Source organism: Genypterus blacodes, unplaced genomic scaffold (genome assembly GCF_046128005.1).
Source record: "Genypterus blacodes isolate CSIRO-AG114 ecotype Tasmania unplaced genomic scaffold, CSIRO-AGI_Gbla_v1 ptg000029l_1, whole genome shotgun sequence".
Lineage (NCBI taxonomy): Eukaryota > Metazoa > Chordata > Actinopteri > Ophidiiformes > Ophidiidae > Genypterus > Genypterus blacodes.
The window spans coordinates 5253171-5274245 of record NW_027466842.1 but is presented as its reverse complement, the minus strand read 5'-3'; the positions used below and the strand labels follow the sequence as shown (position 1 = coordinate 5274245).

At 43.0% G+C, this 21075-nt stretch overlaps 1 protein-coding gene across 9 annotated transcripts in view; it reads right to left on the bottom strand.

Annotated features, from left to right (window-relative positions):
* The window catches only part of kmt2cb (lysine (K)-specific methyltransferase 2Cb), a 57872-nt gene that overhangs the window by 22863 nt on the left and 13934 nt on the right, over positions 1–21075 (bottom strand). For 7 of the 9 annotated variants that reach the window (XM_076144897.1, XM_076144899.1, XM_076144898.1 and 4 more), the window contains 21 exons: positions 20464–20552; positions 18592–18739; positions 16957–17154; positions 15603–15718; positions 15353–15462; positions 14533–14695; positions 14029–14200; positions 13293–13407; positions 12317–12501; positions 11816–12168; positions 8832–8912; positions 7432–8171; positions 5885–6007; positions 4503–4649; positions 4130–4234; positions 3272–3376; positions 2164–2345; positions 1576–1740; positions 1364–1470; positions 1159–1230; positions 816–1028 (listed from right to left, as the gene is read on the bottom strand). In XM_076144897.1, the coding sequence (XP_076001012.1) occupies positions 816–1028; positions 1159–1230; positions 1364–1470; positions 1576–1740; positions 2164–2345; positions 3272–3376; positions 4130–4234; positions 4503–4649; positions 5885–6007; positions 7432–8171; positions 8832–8912; positions 11816–12168; positions 12317–12501; positions 13293–13407; positions 14029–14200; positions 14533–14695; positions 15353–15462; positions 15603–15718; positions 16957–17154; positions 18592–18739; positions 20464–20552 (3689 nt within the window). The remainder of the gene's footprint in view (positions 1–815; positions 1029–1158; positions 1231–1363; positions 1471–1575; positions 1741–2163; positions 2346–3271; positions 3377–4129; positions 4235–4502; positions 4650–5884; positions 6008–7431; positions 8172–8831; positions 8913–11815; positions 12169–12316; positions 12502–13292; positions 13408–14028; positions 14201–14532; positions 14696–15352; positions 15463–15602; positions 15719–16956; positions 17155–18591; positions 18740–20463; positions 20553–21075) is intronic. The other 2 variants (XM_076144900.1, XM_076144904.1) reach the window with 2 other exon arrangements.

Sequence of the window (21075 nt, the reverse complement as noted above, 5' to 3'; positions counted from 1 at the left end):
CAAGAGGGGGGAGTGAGCACTGATGATAAGTGACAGCCCTGCGGCACGGAACACCCTGGCCAGGCCCCCTCTCCCTCTCCCTCTACACAGCACCAGGGTTCATTCAATCACAGGCAGTGGCAGGACATCAGTATGACTGAGATAGTGTTTACGTCCATTAAAAACAAAACAAACATGTATTCCTCCTTATCTCTATCTTGGAAACAATTAATAATTCTAATTAGTGATGTCTCAAACTGTTTTGTTGGACTGTCATCAGGGCTTATCAACACAACAATCCACATCCATTTCTGCTAACTACTGTATATATACTGTAACACAATACTGTATCATTGCACTGTGGAATAATGATAAATATATTTTTAAAGCACAATATGAGTGAATTTGTGGAGCGCATTAGCAAATAAATAGTCAAAACAGATTCTATCTATAATATATACGCAGACAACAAGATTCAGTGAACAGATTTACTTGAGGTAAAGAAATCATTCTCCAGGTATAGCGAACATCTCAAGTGATGTTGGTTGGATGAAAACTGTATTTATTATTTGGATCATGGTAAAAATGAATCAAGACTATCAAGTCCTGTCCACATTTTCAAGCCACAACAGGTCCAGACGACATTTGAAGCACAAAAAAGCCTCAATTGAAAGCTCAAATAAGCAGAACTGGGTAATTATGATGGTGGGATAAAAATCAATACTGAGAGCCCAACCATGCCCCACCCCTCCACTTCTATTAAGCCACCATAACGATGAAGTGCGCTGATAACCAGTCTGACATAAAAGACAATGCTTGTGTGAAAAGATGGGTACCTCTGTTGTCCTCTATGTCTTCATCTCGACAGTGTTCTGAGAGGGGATCTGCAGGTGCCTGAAGCACCGCCACGCTGTTCTGGTTGATGATCTTCAGCTTCAGCTTGGGCTTAGGCTTCCTGCGCCGGGATGCGGTGGCAGACAGGCTCTGGAGCTGGCAAAGCCCCGACTCTGTCAGACAAACACCATCCTGGGTGTAGGTCCTCGACAGGTCTAACAAGACAAAAAGGAACGTTAGAGGTTGAGTTAGGTGATGTTGAGGGCTACACTTTGCCGGCATGATCGTACATCTTCACTATCCCTCTTTATCTATCATCTGTCATTTTTCCAACTGTGCACTCACCCATGTCTTTAGCCTTTGTGGGGACATGCGTCATAACTACAGGCTCAATGGCTTCTCTGGCCTTGAACACGACTGCAGTGGCACAAGATGCACAAAAAGCGTTAAATTATATCGAATGCAGATACAGAGCCAAATAACAATAATGCCTATTTAATCAACATTAGTTCAGTAAAAAGCACAGTAAAGAGAACCAATCTACTCCTACCCTTAGTGGTCTTGAAAGCTCGGCACATTGTGCAGTCGAAGTTGCTATCTGCAGCTTTCTCTATATCCTCATCTGAATGCAGACTCTGACAAGAGGCGTGAAACCATCTGTGGGTTAAGGAGAGAGTTGAGCGAAGAAAAATTACGATCATGTTTAAAAGCTGTAGAGACGGGTCCTCAAGAGCTGACAGGTGTCTTAAAAACAGTGCACACCTGTCACATTGGCGACACTGCACAATGATGGTGCCTTCGCTGTAGTCGACCAGGCAGATGGGGCATGTTGTAAGACTCGAACAGGGGGCACACTGGGTGTAATTATTCTGCCAGTCACACCTCAGGCCAGGGGAGGTGGCGCCACACTGGGTACAGGACACACACCTGAAGGAGACAGAGGACAGAGGTCAATCTCCCCTGGTTCTTTCTACAAAACACACAGCCTACTCACAATGTTGCCAGTGCGCGTGTTTTCCATTAAGCTGTAGTTTTTATAAGGAATGCTGAATTCACATCATCCCGTCCTCATAAAAACATTCAAGGCATTCACATTCAATGATTTTCAAACGAAGAGAACAAAAGTATTACTTGATAAGATATTGAACTGGCAGTGTTGAAACGTGGTAAAATGCTTCAGGTGCTTGTTATTTCTTTGTATACAAAAGAAAGCAGTTATGAAAAATAACTTACAATTCATGCATGCTTGAATGACAAGACAGACTGAAGAAACTGGCAGAAATGCATAAGTGTGAAAGGGAAAAAGATGATGAACGAAATACAGCAGACAAAAAACAGGCAGTTACTCGCCATTTGCACTTCCAGCTGTCCTTGGGTACATTCTGCAAAGGAGGGTCCAGGCAGTAAGTGTGATAGCTGATGTCGCAGTCATCACACAGCAGTAAGCGACCAGGATCTGTTGCCTGACCACAGGCCTCACACACTGTACACTCCAGACAGCGCCATCCTTTATTCAGCACCACCTTGGTGATCTGGGAACAGCAAAATTGGACATTTAGGTGGAGCTAGAGTCTGGGTGAAAAATTTCACAAAATTTTCACAAATGATACAAGGTTAATCATTTACTTTTTCATGGCACCCAAGCCAAAACCAAACAAAAATAAAAAGCACACTAGGAAAAAGTTTGGCTGTTCCAATTGGTGTGTCGCTACTGCAGGTACATAGAAGCTGCGAGTGACAAGAATCCCCGCACCAGCTGCAGGCATCCAGCAAGAATATCACCCGCGACAGACACACCTCTTTCAGAAGGTTGTCAACTGGTTTCTAAGGGATGTGCAGTTTTGCAGTCATCTGATGTGAGCAGGTTTTCAAAGTCTAGCAGAGGCTATTGACCTCACAGCGCCTGTCCAGACTACAGATGTTGAGAGACTGTCTCTTTGTTCTCAAGCTGGCAAGGAATTGGGTATTGCAGTTATACAAAAGAAGGACATTACAACATTTTGGATGCTGTAGTCAATTAAATTTTTGGTCAAGACGCCACTGTTAAACAGACTAAAAGACCTTGGAAGACCTTGACATCTGCTGCCGGGTGGCCATCAACGGGCGTCAATCTGGCAGTATGATAATCAAACATTTGGTAAAATGGTTTTGACAACAGCAACAACAGCAGGAAGGTGAATTGCTCACAAGATGGCTGTGATATTTGCAAGTGATACACCAGAATGTATTTGAATAAAATCTGTTGTTACTAAGTTACTAATTGATTTTGGAAAATACTTTTTATTATATAGCGTAATGGATTCACTTTAGTAACACCAATGTGGCTGTATGATGTGACTGTGAAAAAGTACAGCAAACCCCTATGGAACATATAGAGTTTAATGAAAATCTTCTTATTCACAAAGGTGTAGTATTTGTAAAGTATTTGTGTGGTGTATAAACACTAGAATAAGCTTACCTTTATGCCAACACAGAAAGGATGGTAGCACTGGCCACACTGAGCACAAGCCAAAAGACGACCTTCTGCACCGAGACCGAAACTCCCACACACCACACACATGTCCTGAGAGGAAGCAGAATCTGATGAGATACTGTAACTTATGTCTTTGGGATACTGTTGTTGCCCACTGATACTCTTTAACTCTGAAGCCGGAGCTGGAACACATAGTTCACACAGAGACCTATTTTGTTATGTATAATGTATTTAATGAGTTCGACTTGACCGAAAGACCATTTGTTTTCTGTAGTGAAACCAATAAACAAGTTGGCTGATGTTCAGTTTTTAGGTAGCAACTTATTAAGAGGATATTACTGTGTTATGTTTATTAATTCAACAGTACCGGGGCTGTAAGTAGCAGCTATACATCCAAAGGGTTCCCTGCTATACCCACAGCTTTAGAAAATGCTGTTTTATCATAAACCTACACAGAAGTAATATGTGTAGATGTGTATAAAAGAAACTTAAACTAATATACAGCGGGGTCCATTTAGAAGGCTTTGCATATTAAGACCTTTTTTGAACAAGGATAATGCTTGTGCCCCATTAAGCCCATTTCACACTCACATTCAAATCCGAGAGCTTTCCTGGTGTTTTTTGTTTTTCATGCGATTTGTTGATAACTAAAAGAAAAATCATCACCAGTATTCAATAAACCTCAAGTGGGAGAGGTTGTTAAGTAGCAACTCTGATTTCAGAGGCTCTACATGGATTTCGAACATGAAATGACTAGGAAATGTCAGAATTAGAATGAGATATTGCAGGAACAAATTACAAAATAAAAAATAGAATATATAGGAAAATATATACATATAATACCTGTTTCAATGTGAAACTGTCGCTGCTGGAGAAAATGACCACTGTGTTATGCATGGCATTCTCCTCTTCTTCCTTGACTGGGTACGGTGTGTCTAGTGTAGTTATCTGCATATCAGGAAAAAATACACAGTGTAAAGAAACAGTGATGTGTCGCAACATACAAACAGTCTTTAACAACCTATACTGAAATGCATAACGTTTCTGCCTGTGAACACTGTGGCAACAAAACTTTTTCTTTTCACAGCTGCAGAGCCAACCTTTAGTCAGAGTGCTGAGGATTTGGCCTTTAGTTATTTGTAACCTCCACCACCAAATTAAAGATAGAGAAAAAACAACACTTCGTATTTGCATATAGAGCAGTATTTGGACAAACATGAGGAGACGTCCAGATCACAACACATACTCCAGGGTTGATGCTGGGACTGGCTCCATTCTTGCCCCTGGCTCTGCCACGTCCGGCTCTACCTGACAGCCCAGCCCCTCGGGGCCTCCTTCGGCCTGGGAAGCCTGAGCCTCGACCCTGTGGAGTCAAGACGAAATTTAAAAAAATTACAATACTACACACTCAGGACACACAAACGGACAATAACCACTTCACTGACTCATCATTTAGTGTACCATTCACTCTCTTGTACATACCAAGCTATTTATGTTGGATACCATGTTGGTTACCATCAAACTGGCAAACTTTTAGTTCAACCTGACAGGTTGAACTAAAAGTTTGCCAGTTTGATGGTATACAGGAGGGCACTGTATATCCTCTAGTCTAGACAGTACATACTGTCCTTGAGGAAGAGGAAGGATCGTACAATTCCAGAAAGGTACAGTATGTCACTGCCTCAGAGATGTTTAGATAAACACGAGCAGACTCAGCAAAACAAAATTGAAAATACAGGTAAAAATTGCAAAGCAAAATAAATTATTATCCGTAGCGTGTATGCCAAAGCTCAACAAGCACATAGAAACTTTTTTTTTAGACATCCAGTTAGTTCCTCATAATTACAGTAATCTGAGAGGTACATGACCAGGTCTGGCAGACAGCCATCGAGTGACAGGCCTGTCAGACTGCTGAGGAAAAGATTCAGAGCTGTTGTTCCCGCATCACGACTTCCACCCTGGCTTCAGCACATTTTCAACAAAGGGCCTCTGCCTAATCATCACTGTCAAACTGAAGTCTAGCTGAGCCTTCCAGAACGTGCCCTAAATCTCTTTCCATTTTCCACACATTTGGCTCTGGTCCCACATCAGGGCGCATCTGTGTTCCTCTTGATTGACAGAGCAAAATGCTGTCTAACCTGAGCTGGACCCCCACCACAGTACAACAATTAGCCCTCAACAAGATTTGCCAAGAGTGACTAAAATGTCACCATGGCAACAAAGTGCCACAGACATTTCACTAAGTGTCTACATTTTACCCTCATAATCCTCGCAGAAAAAGTCAATGAATAATTTAACCGGACTGAATAAGACAAAAAGAAAGCATCACATTGCTTTGTTCAAAAACGGCACCTTTGATCTTCTCCTTCACCAACACAGTCAGCAAAACTCATTATAATAAACCATTTCTAAGGTCACTTTAGATTAGTTCACTGAATGTTATTCTTAACTAATAAGACAATTTCTAATGTAGAATACCATACTGTACATTCCAGTGAGCTATAGGCTCATAGTGGTATTGTGCGTCACTAGGCTAAACAGAGGGCCAATGCAGGGCAGCTGCTGCCTCCGCTGTCTCTGGTGAGCCACAGTATTTACCACTCTGATGCTCCAGCCGGGGCTGCCAAAGGACTGCCTGGTCTTTGGAACGTCCCACCCCTCTGGCTGGTCTGGTGACCAGGACAAGGGGGAGCTCACACTGCTATGGGGGCTCCATGCACCCTAAGGTAAGGAGGGGTGGGTGAGAGAGTGAGAGAGAGGGAGGGAGGAGGGCGACAAAATGCAGCAACTTAAAAACAAAGCCAGCGAAGAAATAAAACATACAAAGAAAGATGTTAGAGAGATGTGGTGAGCTTCCAGTGAAGCCATCTGGGAACTATACAAAACATAACCATCTAAGGGGACCTACGGGAAAGCAGAATTCTGATATTCCAAAATATGAGCAGTTGTTTGGTTACTTTTTGTGTTAAAGCCAATCCTTAGGGTTTTCCATGCATATGAGTTAAACAGGCAATCTACAAATAGACTCTTTGTAAAGGCAAAACCAGAGAGTATAATTGGGTTAGTTGCATTTCGCGCAGCAGAATTTGCCATGGCTTCATGGCACCATGCCGCAGGAAAGAGGCCCTGCAAACACTCGCCATGGCAACCATGTATCTCTAGGACGTGTTGACAAGGGGAATTGCAACAGCACAGCCGCACGAGCGGATCAGAAAACAGCATGATGGACCAAAGAGGAGTAACATTCACATGTCTGGAATACATTTCCCCAGGCCAAGTGTAAATCGTTAGTATGAGCTCTATAATGTTTATTTAAGGAATCGGATATATCGAAGGAAAGAAAACACGTTTAGCAAACTAAATTAGTCTTCCCTCAGCAGGATCATTCATAATATATTATAGCTGAGGGTGAAATTCAACTCCTATTATTTGCTGGAGATAGTGGCATTTAGTGCCTGATCATCTCTATTATAATTCATTTTACGGAAACGGAGACACTGGAGATTAAAAGTTCCCCCCCCCCCCCCCCCCCAATCATAAATGACCTACTACAACTGAAAATTCAAAAATAATGAGTAGATGTGGTAATGGGACTGTGTTTTGATGAATGCTCACACTCTATGGGTCTACATGGTGCTGCATGTCTGTAGTGTGGACGTGAAACAGTGATTGATGACATTGGGGGAATGCAGGTGGAATATGGTGAGGACTCTCGATCGAAGGTGTTTTGGCCAAAGAAATGCAAATTTCAGTAGGAAATACATTTTGACTGAGCCCTGCATTAACGCTGTGACTACCCAGTGGAGCACAACACATACTGCATCGAAGAGGGAAAATCAAATGGAGCCTCAGCTGCAATCACCAGGCTGTCTTCCTGCTTTGCTCGCATAATTCTACTGCTGCATGATGTGGAAAAAAGTCAAACCAACATGTAACAGTGCATCTGTAACCACACAAGCTTCTTTAACCAATCAAATACCACCAGAGAGCACAGTCTATCTTCCAAAAGCAGAGCCCATGAGTGTCTGCTCTACCCTGCATTTAAAATTACACAGCAATACATGATCACTTTTGCAATTGGACACTGAATAAACCAGAACCAGCCAGATAGTCATGAGAATGTGATGTAATATCCTGGTCCCTACCTGTTTCACTCGTGGCCTCCCAGGGGAAAACTTCCTCTTGGAGATGGCTGGCTTTCCCATGCCGATCTTAGGGGTGAGCGGGATAAGAGTGGTGGTTGGCATGACACTGCTGTGATCACCCACTGAGGGGAAGATATACGGAGATTCTCGGGGAGATGCCCCTCGGGCCAGAGGGGAGCAGTGGGAAGAAGGGGTAACGATCTCAGTCAACCTATTCAGAGATGCTTTGAGGGTATCCTCTTCTGAAGATGGGCTAAGGAATGAAAGATCAGGCTTAAGCTCAGGTGTGATGTCCATCTCCATCTCCTCCAATGTACCAGAGGTTGAGGTCTTAATAACAGTCTCTGCCAGGTTCCTGTGGATGCTACCTTCCCTCCCCTCCTTGTTAAGTTCTTTAAGAGCAGTTTGCAGGGAAGTAGCCCCACCTGCATCCATTCTCAAAGGCTGGGAGGGTGAGACTTCCATTGGTTTGTCTGTAAAAGGTATCGATGCAGTACTTGGTTCTTTGGTGGTTGAGATGATGGCCTTAAAATCCTTTGTGCTGGGTTCGACCGTGCCCTGGTCAGGGCAGGCCTCTGCCTTTGCTGGCTTGGTTTGTAATGAGATCTCCTGTGTTGGCAGTGTCTCCATAGGGAGCTGGGCTGGAAAAGACTCAGACTCTTGCATGGGAATCCCTGGAGACGCAGGACTCTCTGTAGGTGTTAGTTGAGATGCAGGGGTACTCGCTGCTGGCTTTGTTTCTGAAAGAGGAAACAGACAGAGATTAAGTTTTCAGTATCAATAAAGAATATAGCATAATACATTTGGGTAAAGTTGTATTATCTCCTTGACATTTCATCACAAAAAAAGGATCTTGCACATACTATTTGAAAATTCACTCTGAAATGTGGATCTTTCGTCCAAAACAGCGTGAAAAACAGTAATCACTGCTTGTGGGAGCTCAGACAGAACAATACATTACATAGCCACGCTCTCAACATTACAAAACCATACGGCGACATCTGCAGTTATTTGGGAGTGTACCGGCTTCTTCATATAATTTGCTGCACTGAATAACTTTGGAAAATGGGTTCTAGTTTCCAAGGTAACTGTGGTCCTTGCATTTTTATCTTTTTTTTTTTCCAATTTGGTTCGAGTCCTCCACACTTGTCACAAAGAACTTTTTTAACAGGCTCGCCAACAATTAAGGTGATTCTCGTACCTATAACTAGTTTGTGTTTCTATCAAATGAGCATCTTTTGATACCAACAGCATTCTGTACAGTGGACTGATTCCCTAATAACTACTTAGCAACATTAGAAACTGGACTCTGCAGTACACATCCAAGTTAAACTTGTTCTAATTAAAATATGCAACGTTGGGTTGATTTAACACAGAATTAATGGGCTATGGGTACCAACCTGGTTTCAATTCTCTTAGGGTGTTGTTGACAAATAGTTCAGTAACCTGCTTCTCGCCAATGTCTGCTCCCACAGGGACGTCTAGAAGGCAAAAAGATTTATGAAAATGTATATAAGTATAGATATTCTTACATTCAAAGAGAGGGCTGGATCTGTGGGGACTTAACACTAAGACTAAAGTCACAGTAAATAACAGCACAGGAAAATAAGAACATGTGAAGTCAACATTATTTAAAAATATTTGTATGGATCTTAAAAAATATGGTGTAAAATCTAATCTATGAACATGAATGTTAATCTTGCAAAATATTGATTGATTATTTTCCATCCAAACGGAGAACACAGTATCAAATCCTTTATGACTGCAGCGAATAAATCATACATATGTTGCTGATGACTAATTATAATAACCTACGCCAGAGGTTCAAGTTTGTAGTGGCAGGTACAGAAGTCATTGACAAAATTGTAGTATTGTTATTAAAAACTTAAAATCGACTAATTCCTTCTTTAAATACCCAAATTTTGGCAGCAGATTGCAAGGAATATCACTAAAAGAGATGGAACATTCATCCAGCTTGGCTCAGAAATTACACAAGTAAAAATATGTCCCAACAGAGCTAAAGTAGTAGGAGGAGATGCAAAGAAACAGAACATTTTTAATTGGCTGAAAATCTACTTCTATGACCTATACGAATGCAAGCAGATAGATTTTGATTGCATGACTTATGCTTCAAAAGGTTATGACATTATAAAAGATGAACATCAATGTTGTTATTGTTACACATTACATCCAAATGGAATTACCACAGTCCAAGTTATAGCTGTGACAGAGAGACAAATGCCAGCAATTACAATACACCTGTAACAGGCATTAAATGGAGGCCTTTATTATGGACTACAGTTTAGTGCTTATCTACTGTCTTCCCTCTTAGCTCCCCTCTCCATTTGGTTTTCTATCCAAGACATCGATGCATTGGACAGGTCTGGTATGAATAGAACTAGTCATTCCTGGCATCCACGCGACAAGCCAATATTCTGCCAGGCAGCCTTTGACAGTACAGACAGCCTAGTCTTAACTAGGCACCCACCATTTCAATCCACAAGTTCCCATGTCACACTGATCCTGACACACACATGCACCTGCTAAGCATCTCTGCCAGGGAAGGGAGTAACCATGACAACCAACATCCCAGGGTCTGTGCGCTCTGAGCTCATGACTGTGCAGCTTGCAGGTGCACATCCGGTGCCGATGCCAGAAAGTCAATTAGGAGATGGGCCTCAAACCATCTTCAGCCTACTGACCAAGCCCATTCATAAACATCCCACTTCCTATATCGTCCACTGTGAATAAGGTGATGGTAAAGATAAATACAGGGCTTTGTCTACTGCAGCAGAGGCCTAATGTAGGCTTGTGTGCCCAGAATGGATCTAGCAGCATTTCACTGGTAAACTCCGACCAGTGGAGAATCCTGGCAGGAGTCAGCAGCTCAGGTCAGTGATGTTGATTTCATTACACAGCAGCATTGTTTGGATCTCACATCATATAACAAAGCCAAAAAATTTCAATAATACATGCCCACAAATACATAATTGAATATCAAGAATATATTTCTCTTGTCTTATTTATACCAAATAAGGAACGAAAATGTACGATTTTTCAAATGTAAGTTATTACATTATGATTACATTATACAACTGGAGTTTAAAAAAAAAATGTGTTTGTTTCAAAAGGGCCTAGCTGGTGCTATCACTAATTGTAATGCTAATGTGAAAATAGAATAAAATAGAAAATAGTATTGTTCTTGTATTGACATAGATAAATACATGTACATGGACGCAAGCACTCTCCAATTATAAAAGTTTATATAGAATAGGATTGGATCATATAAGATCCAATGGTGAAACAGTTTGTGGTTGCCCGAAAAACGTCCACGCTAGTCAAGTGAGTGCGCAATCGCGTGGTGATCTTTGTCGTGCAAGCAAGTTGCCATGAGCGGTCATGAATTAGACAGTGTAGCTGCAAGGCACGCTGCAGACAGGGAATCCGTTATCATTGCCATCATGTTACACCAATCCATTCTCTTGCCCGTGGAGTCTGACGTCTAGACAGAGTGGGCAGTGTAACCACTGTCGGTAACCCCCAGCTCAATGTTTATTTCCCTGATCCTATACTCCACTGCTGGCAGGCGTCACACAGACCAGAGGTGACACGAAGCCCCGAGCTTTGAATAAGAACTGAGCAGGGACTCGTAATTCACACTAACACAGCTTTCATTGCGATAAATTATGGAGGCACTTCAACCAATGGAGGAAGTAGACAGGTGTTGGGAAGGATGGGGTTTACTTGGGGGATGCTACTGCTATTAAACGGTCTCAAGCTGCAGTAACTTTGAAATGTACTTAAGATCTAAAAAGAAATACGGCTCTCTTTGGTGGAACACAGGAATAATCGTTCATTCAAATAGACGAGCAGCAAATACTGTATTTTTAAATAACTCCATAGAAAGTCGAACTGCTGCTCGCAGGATGTCACCTGGTCATTGGGGACGCCTCACAATGACCTACAAATATAGAAGAGAGGGACTTCTCTCTTATGCCAAAAGCCCTTTACCCAATCCCTTTGTTCAACACAACGGTGACTTTTAAAACTTCACCGTTACAACTACAGCTGATTTTCATAATGCCAAAACTCTCACTAGACATGTATGGCTAAAGAGTAAATTTCTGAAAATCATATAACTTTTTCTTTCAAGCAATCACACAGCTTGGTGAGTTTGGGTGTGTGTCTAATTGGCTTGTCCTTGCAATAATAAATAAGCAATCATATGTGGTGTTTCCAAAAACCCTTACACAGGCTTAATTATTAGTAGAAACACTTTGGTAAGAGGAAGATTTCAACAATAAAGGCATGCCAAGACAAGGCGAAAGGATCAGAGCAATTATCGTCCTGTGAGTAACCTAACACTCTTGGAGTAAGAACCCACCTGGCTCCTGGGCTGACGTGGGCAGCTTCTCTTCCTGGACGGTGGCCTGAACAGGCTCTGGATCTGAGTGTAATGGAACAGCGAGTAATTCCGGTTCAGGGTCATTGTGCATTTCAGAAGGCAGCTGAGTGCCAGGTTCTAGGTCCATGTGCTTTTGAGCCAGCTGTGGGCCAGTCTCAGAGTCTGTGTGCATTGAGGTTGGCGGAGGGCTGAGCTCTGGGCCAGTGTCCATGTCCTCTGCCTGCGATGCCTGCTCTGCAGCAGGAGACCTGCAGTTGGAACAAACATAGTCCTCTCTGGGGTGGATTTCTGCTTGGTTTGCGTTCTGACGCTCACACTCCAGGTGAAGCCATCTAAAAGGAGTGCAAAATAATTTAAGCGTTACTTCAACAGAGATCTTGGAAAAAACCTCTGCAGAGTGTTTATTGGTGTTTAAACAAATACAGATCGAGGCAACGAGTGTTTAAAAAATCTTGGCACTGTAAAACAAATGTTCATTACCTTTTACAGGTGTGGCACAAAAGTACGTCTTTGTGATGCTCAGGGTCCAGGATGCAGGTACACAGAGGACAGCACAGAGAAGGGTCCTGATTTTGGACGCAGTTCTCACATAGCAGGCTGGTGTGGTGCCATTGCCCGCTGTTGCCCATTGCTCGCGTTCCACATTGGAGGCAGACTCTGCAGTTCTGAGAAGAAAGAGAAGGTGTTAGTCTTAGAGGCATCAAGTTCAGACCTACGTGATATTTCACAACCAGTGCAGTGTCTCCACTATGACTGTTCAGCCAAACACACGCAGAGATGCCTGGAAAAGGAAGTGGGAAGTGACAAACCAGATGTGTAGAACAACATATAGAGCACTGAAACTGAAGAGCTGACTCATATTTGTACTTCTATATGATGACTACACTCAGAACCAAACTTCTATTCGAGGTGGGGTGGGGTTAGTGGGGATGTGTAGGTTGCCTTCCTGTTGTAGTAATGTGTCAGATACGCCATTCGAGTGTAAAAACCTTTCATCACCTCCACCCTCTACGGCTGTGGTCTACTCTGACCGCTGCAGAAAATTGGCTGTTGTATCAACCAGCTGCCTGGGTAACAAGCATGCCATTTGCATGGCTAGAAGAAGAGGGGTGGCACAGCAACGCGGGGAGCGTGTGATTAAGATGCACGCACAGAAATAAACGCTTTAAAAGATCAGCCAGTGTGAGTCACTTCTTCACCACAGGAAGTGCTAATGCAGGGCCAGCAAATAAGTATTTTAGTCATAGGTGGCACGCATTTGCTCTGTCACAGTGTAAAGACCAACAAGAAAAGGGGATAATGAAAGGTGGACAATAGTAATCTAATGGGAAAATACTAGCAGGTAGTAAAGTACATCAAGGGCCCTATGTACCACATGGCTCCTCGACCGCAATCGTAGCTGAGTGTAACACTTCTGGAGTACACGCTTACCAGCAACACAAGAGATCTTTCCTACCTTACATCTCCATCCGTTGGTGGGAATAGAGTCCATGGCAGGTTGTAGACAGAAGGTGTGGTAGCCTTTGTCACACGTATCACACACCAGCATTTTAGTGTCCTCTCCAGGGTTCCTACACACAGATTGAGGGGGGATATAAATGCGACAGAAGAGGATTTTGATATACACCAACAGTATGACGATATGCCGATTAATATTCACGACGCAAAATGGTGACATCTGGCAAGTACACCAGCAGAGTGTTTATGTCATAAGAATGCCAAGATGAAATTCTAAATATCCTTTTATTTAATGCATTATGATGGCACATTTTTGTACAACTACACAAACTGTCAGCTTGCATGTAAAATATATTAAGCTGATTTATTGAAAAGGCTGTGCTATTCATTTTATCCAATCAAGTATCGTTACTCATCTGTCAAAGTACCAGGCTACGCCACATTGAATGTTTTGGGGGTTATCAATGTAAACAGTATATAAAGTAATACCTAGTAAAGAATCTTTACCTAAGGCTGGTTTGAAACAGAAATCCTGTGCCGTTTTTAAATAAGGTCAAATGTTACAAGTCAGAGCTTAAGGGTAAAACCATCCACTGAGCTCCTTACAAAACACAGATGTAAACAAAAGCAGCAACATGAATATCGCCTTGCAGCTTTTGGGGAAAACGCACGAGAATGGAAGAGAACAGAGATTGAGTCTTGGTGGGCGTATGGTGGGTGGCAAGGTGACTCACTTGCATGTCTGGCAGACTTTGCAGTCAGGACATTGCCAGCCTGCTCTTCTTAGAGGGGTCACGGCCATATCCAGGCATATCCCGTGGTAATGCAGACCACAACCGGTGCAGAAGAGCTGGTCCAGCAGGTCCCCCGGGCTATCGCATAGCACACAATTTATATCATCTTCGACTGTGGGGAAGAAAATAGACAAACGTGCTTTGAGACAGAGCGTGAGTAGAAAAAGACACGGTGTAGTCAATGACATCACATAAATTGAAATGGTTCCACTCAAAGCTGCAGCGTGTAACTTTTTGCAAAACATTTGATGTAGAATTGGTTGAAATCTGCAGTGAATCCTGACTGGAATGCATAAATTTGAGTGCTCTGGAAAAAAATATCATGTCTCTGTAGCGCCTCCTAGTGATGGAATCTAAGGGGAAGCTCTACCTAATTATGTTAATAGTGTTTTGTCCTCTTGCTTTGAAATACAATGTGTTACCGTCACCCGGTACTCAACTCACATTTGTGGTTGGCCAATTCAATGTGTTCTGCGCAGAGCAGAGAGAGGCTCCCAACATCCTGAAAAGTCCCAGCTGCCCCTGCACAGGGGTAATGGTAGAATTGAGCACATCCTTCAGCACAGCACTTAATGGATGCTCCAAGGCGCTTACAGTATGCACAGTGCTAAAGAAAAAGAGAGAACACAAAATCAAACCAAATGGCGTTGAATGTACGGCATGCAGCATGACTGAATAGCTTCAATTCAACAGCTAAGGCAGGGACACGTTTTTAAAACCCGTCTGTAGCAGATTCTTATTTGAATGATTGACGTAGCTTATGTAAAGTCAGTCCTTGATCCTTTTAAGTCTGTTTGAATAACACTCCTCTATGTTTTCTGTACAGGCTCAAAACCGCTGTTTGAATTAATCTCCCTTTATTCCTTTGTGCTTTATCCCCCTAATGATCAAAATCCACAGACAGACCAAATGCAGGCCCTGTTCTCTGAGTTCTGTGAGTGTACGTTAATAGCCACTCTTGGGATTAAGTGGCAGACTTGCTGATGGGCTTCTGGACCATTGGGGTGCAAACACAATCACCGAGCTGTGTGCTGCGCTACGGCTAATGCTAGGAGCTAATCTGCCACGAGAGCTCAGCCTTAGTTGAGTGGCGTGACCTTTTCCATTTCACAGCTGAGAGATCCATGCTGCCAAGTCGACCTTTACCAGCCAGTCTGATCCATCAGCTTTCCTGTGCCTCAATGAAGCAACCCCCCACCCCTGCCCCAACACATTAAGATGGTGTTAACATCTATTAGTCCATGGCTGTCCTCCCCTGACTCACCTTTGTGCTCCCTGAGTCAATGGCTCTGTCCACATTAAGCAGAGATTGTCCCTCGCCCTCACAAACACCTTCGGACCACAAGGCACAACTCTGATGTGCCCAGAATTGCCCTGTGTTTAAGACAGAAAGGACATGATGGTAAGTTGTATTGTTTGGTACAGTGGAAGGGTACATGGACACATTTAGAAAGCTTTCACCACAGTTTTAGTCAAAACGGTGCAGAAAAGGTTGAAAAGTCTCCTGGACTTACCTGACTCAAACAGAGACTGGACGTTAAGATCTCGTGGAAGGCCGACATGAGAAAGCTCATCCCAAAATCGACTGGCTGGGTCTGGTTCTGGTTCTTCCTCATGGCGTTCAGATCCACTGGAACAAAAAAAGATGTACGCTGAGGGATTTAGGCCAGAACGTTTAAAGGAGGAGGGCTAGAAAGATGTTTTATGGAAGAATTACAAAGAAGTGTAGGACAGTCTGGAACAAAATCCAGTAAGTATGAATCAAAGGCAGAGACGGTGAGGTTGAGGAAAATGCGCAGTTTTTAAATAGGCAGAGTGAAGAAGACAGTGAGAATGAGCTGGGGAAGAATCTTAGAGAGCAAAGAAAAAGCTGCAGGGGAAGCAGGGAGAGGAGGAGGAGGAGGAGGAGGAGGAGGAGGAAGAAGAGGGCCATCTTATTTGGCGCATGCACAAGAGGCTGGCTGTTCTGTCTCATAAAATCTGTAGAAAAGGAAGTGTTTCTCTGAGGCCCTGGCCTAAACCAGTGCGCTGCATAGCATGCGGAAAATGTGGAGAGGGAGTATTAGCATTTAAAAAGGACCCCAGCTCCAGTAAACAATCTAACTGCCAAAACCAAGATGCTGGTTTCTTAAAGGTTGACAGCAAAGTCATGACAATTGGCCTTGATAACCGTCACCAATAATCATTTGGAGTCTACCTTTTATCAGCAAGATTTAAAAATCCCTTCTTTCCCGACCGCCTTGCATTCTCAGTCTTTTCCTTTGTTCGCCAATTCTGCTTCTCTTACAAATTTACATGATGCTATATATAAGCAATGTTCCTGAGCCTGTGCCGCTACTCTGGCAGTGACTCTCTAGCCTGGCCCCGATGACCAATCACACAGACACAACTATTGGATGTGCTGGCCTCCTGCCACACTCATACTGTGCTCACTACCCATTACGTCACTGGGAACCCAGAGAGATGCTCTATTGGTTCCAAAGAACCAAAACAAATTAGGCAGCTGTCCAAAGGAGTCCAGGGAGGGTGCTTTGTTGGCACAGTGTGCACACATGCATGCGCGTATGCACACACACACAGGAAAGGCTCACAGTTACTCTCTGCCTCCCTGATGTGGCCTGGGGACCAACACAGACATCAGGTTAGCTAAAGCAAAGGGATAATTTAGCCCTCAGTTAAATGAGAAGATTCATGGTGTGATCTGTGTGTGTTTGTGGGGATATGTATAGTTAAGTGGCTACGTAAATGTGCGCCATTTATTCCAACAAGTTTCTGTCAACATAAAGTACACGTACATGTTTAAATGTCAATTGATACATTCACATCGACAGCCAGACCCTTCTGTGACGGTGAGCCACGCCTACTTACGACTCCATCTTCTCCCTCTGTCCTGAGGTGGTCTCTCCGGCCATTGGCTGAGTGGCTTTATCACTATCATTGCTGTCGCTTGTCGAGCCTCCTCCATCCTCGAGCGCGTCGAGCTTAGGTGTAGCGCTGAAGACGAGCAGATCCCCCTGACCCAGCAGGCTACGGCCACCGCAGTAACAGAAGGCACAGACATGCTCACTGAAACAAAGAAAATAGGAGGAGAGGGGCTGTTTAATTAATTATATATACCTACCGTGACTTAATATGGCGCCACACAAGTCATTATGAATTAAGGCCTCTTCCTTGCTGCAATGGGACTCTACTTGCCCCAACTAGGGATATTAATGATTAATTAATTATCAGTTAACTGCTGTTAAGACCATAATTCATTAAGAATATATTATTATGTTGAGAATTAAGGTTGTGTCTCATTTCTCTCTAGCTTGCCTTTTCTTTTCAAAATGCAAACTTATGAGGGCACAATTTAAATTTAATGTTTCAGGCAGGCAAGCACTTTGAGTCGAGGAAATGCAAAATGAGATGAATAAACGCCGGTTTTGGAGGATTTCATTCACAAAGGGTATATTCAGAGTGAATACAGAACTACCAATCATCAACATCTGTATCATTTCAGTAAAGACGCCAACTGCCTATGCAAAACGCTGGAACACGCAACAGCAGTAACCAGCGGATGAGCAGCACCGCGGATTAACAGGAAAGTGTTACGACGAAGATGAGGGAGTGACTCAGACCTCTCAGTGAGCTGCGGGTGAGGTTGGGAGCAACCCTGCTGTAGCAATGGTGCTCCTTGAGAACATTATTTAGCAAATGATTCTCACAATAGCAAAACAAAGTCCCCTCCCTTAATTGTACAGTAAATCCCATTTTTGAAACATGATGCCATTGTGTCATCTTCCTAATTTGATTTTTTACATTTTACATTTACTAATCACAGGTTCATATAGAGTATTTATTCTGCTGCGTCTAAATATACTGAGTATTCCTCTGTGTGACAATTATATGTTTCTAAAACAACGAATAACTCTCATTATTATTTGAAAAGTAAGCATTTATTACGATAATAAGCATCACTGGTGTTTTTGTTACAACATTTTCAGCTAGATTCCCGAGCGGTATGTTAAACTGATAAATGAACGTGGACATAGAACAGCTTCCATGGGAGAGAGGACTTTGGAGACAAAGATTGAGAGCGACAAAAACAGAATAAAAATGGCCAAATTGCTGGAAAGTTGATAGAAATAATGCAGGTGGCATATATTCATGGTGTTTTTTTTTTTTAAGGAGGCGATGGCCCTGTTAATAAGATCCCCTGAGATGCTGCTTGCCTGCCCTCAATCACCAGCATTGATAGCATTCAGGCCAGAAGATTGATTACAACCTTTAACAGAGTGGCACCTGGGAAAGGAGTGGCACCGCTTTCAACTGATGACTCCATTTCTGTCCATCCATGCATGTGGACACGACAAAGCAGCTAGCGTCTCACATTGCAGGACACACATTCACACTCATACATAGTAATACACTTGGACAATTTTCACAACACAAGCATTTTCACTTTCAATTTCACTTGTTTTTTTTTACATTTGTGTTCAGAAGGAGGGTAGAGTTTCTAACCTGCTTTTGACTTCTCTACTTGCTGGGACAGATGGTCCTGCTGAATCCTTGGCTGGAGGGCTCTGGGCCAGAGGGGAAGAGAGCTTGTCCTCCTCTGGCCCCTCAGTGGTCACTAACTCCACAGCCTCCACTGGCTGGTTTTGCGCTTCTGGTAACAGAGAAGGAAACGATCAGACTTTAGTTAAGAAATGACAAACCATTCGAAGCCCACCAATGCATTTGTGAGCAACACAGACATTTTGAACTATTGCTTATTTGCCTTTCAGTTCACTGCTAACTGGGATAGCAAAACCAGCATGAAGCTTCTGGTAGATATAAGCTCAACGCTGCTGAACCTGCCTTATGACAGGCAGGTTGAGCGCATTATAGGCACTTTCTTCCAGGTCAAATAAGCCTTTGTTAGAGAGATGGATGTAGGATATGGTGCCCATATGCTCAAGCACTGATTACAGTGAACCCACAGGGAATGCAGAAGCTCCTGGAGAAAAGCTGTAACGACGCAGGCATTGCAAAACACTGAGCACATAGTTGACTGGCCGGAATAATTTCTGAGGAAGGAGAATTGAATAAGAATGGTGAGTCTTGCCAGAACTACTCAAGAACTCAATTTGTCACCACTGTGAGAGCTTTTCGATCGAACTACTAAAAAAGCTCAATTCGCAACGCTAATCATGTAAAGCAACTCCCAAACGTACCTCTCACTTTGGGGCAGGCTAATTTTTATTAACATTTCATTAGGTGTAATTAGAGTATCATCACACTGATTCTGTGTCATCCAATAGAATTTCACAAGGACAAATTCCAGCTCATTACCTCCTAATAACCAAATGCACCCATGTAAGACTGTTTACAATCTTGGGACATGAAGATGATTGGGAAATTGTGTATCACCTTTTTTTCCCAGATATTTTACAATAACCTCTACGAATATCCAATACCAGGTACATTTGATTCTTACATTTGTAAATCTAATGAGAATTTCATGTTATAATGGAAGCTATTTCACGGGGATGACTAGACATGGTTTCAACTAGCTATGTGTGAACTGTTTTAAATAATGGCGAGCATGGAAATGTACAGCATGGGAGACAAGTTTCACAAGGCAAAGGTTACTGTGTACATGTTATTTTTGAAATGTCACCCGTTGTGTTGGCATTTCAAAAACACAGTTCAACTGTACTTGACCTCAGCTGCACATATAGCACTTTAGAGGGGTAGACTGTATAGAATTGTGAATTCCTTTTGCCAAAAGCCTGGAGGCAGGGACAACCAGAACTACTGGGGTATTTATGAACACGTAAGTAGATTGTAAACAGCTAACTGGCACCCTGTTTTATTGCTAAAAAAATCTACCATTGCCGTCAAGTAACAGCAGCAACAGCAGAAGCTAGCCACTTCCTGAATCCCATTTGCCAATCTCTCCACCACAGCACTGTACACTAAGATGTACAGTACGAGAATGGGAGGTGTGGTCACATGATGTGATGTACACACATAAAAAAGCGCATAAATGGGTCTGGAGAGACTGATGGGATTTTAAAAAGCTTTTAGAGGGCATTAGCCTTGGCCTCTTTCCCACTGCACCTCAATGCCAATCTCGAAGCAGGAGGAGAGATGGAAGCAGCAAGAGGAGGAAAAAAAACACACCCAGTGCAGCTTCACAGCTCAAGCTAAACCCTTTCAATTACAGCCCTCAAGTCGAAGCATAGGGTGCCAATAAAAAGCTCTCATCTATCCCACTCCAGGAGAGTCTTCTCTATACCTTCACTGAAAACTCATGTGGAGCACTCTCTGCATTAGGCTGGCTTGATGTAAAAATTCAAGAAGTCACAATCATCATCACAGATCAAAAACACAATCGCACGATCTCACCTGTGTCCCTAGGGCCCGTGGACTCTGTTATCTCTGTTCCATCCATGCTGTCCTCCTCATCCACAACAACCCTCCCTCTGGTGCGACCCCTAGGGGGAGCAGAGACAAACAAACACAGACAGTGAGAGAGAATGGGGGAAAAAAGTGAGTGGGGCGTCATGAATTAGTTAAATATAGTCACAGCTGTCACTGATTTTTCATGGAGGCACTCATGCCGCTAGGCAAGGCAGAAGGGCAGCAGCAGGGTGGTAGTGGGGGGATGTATGATACAGCCTGGTAGAAGTGGTGGCCCTATGTTGGAGGTCAAAGTTGGAGCCAGACAAATCTGGACAGTTCAACTCTAACATGTCAGATAAATAAAATGGAATTAAAATACAGAGGCAAAACCAAGTGCTGTGGCAGTAACATCATCCTCAAATGAGTGCTCAACCAAATTTAGGGTGATGATGATTAGATGAAGCTTTGTATGCCGTCGTTGAGATATCTCAAATGCACCGAGATGCTTTGCTTTCATGCAACGTGGAACTAAAATTATACATTATAGTATCATTTACAGTATTTTGCTGAATGACTGAATGCTGATGACTCACAGTACATGTAGTTTGATTAAGG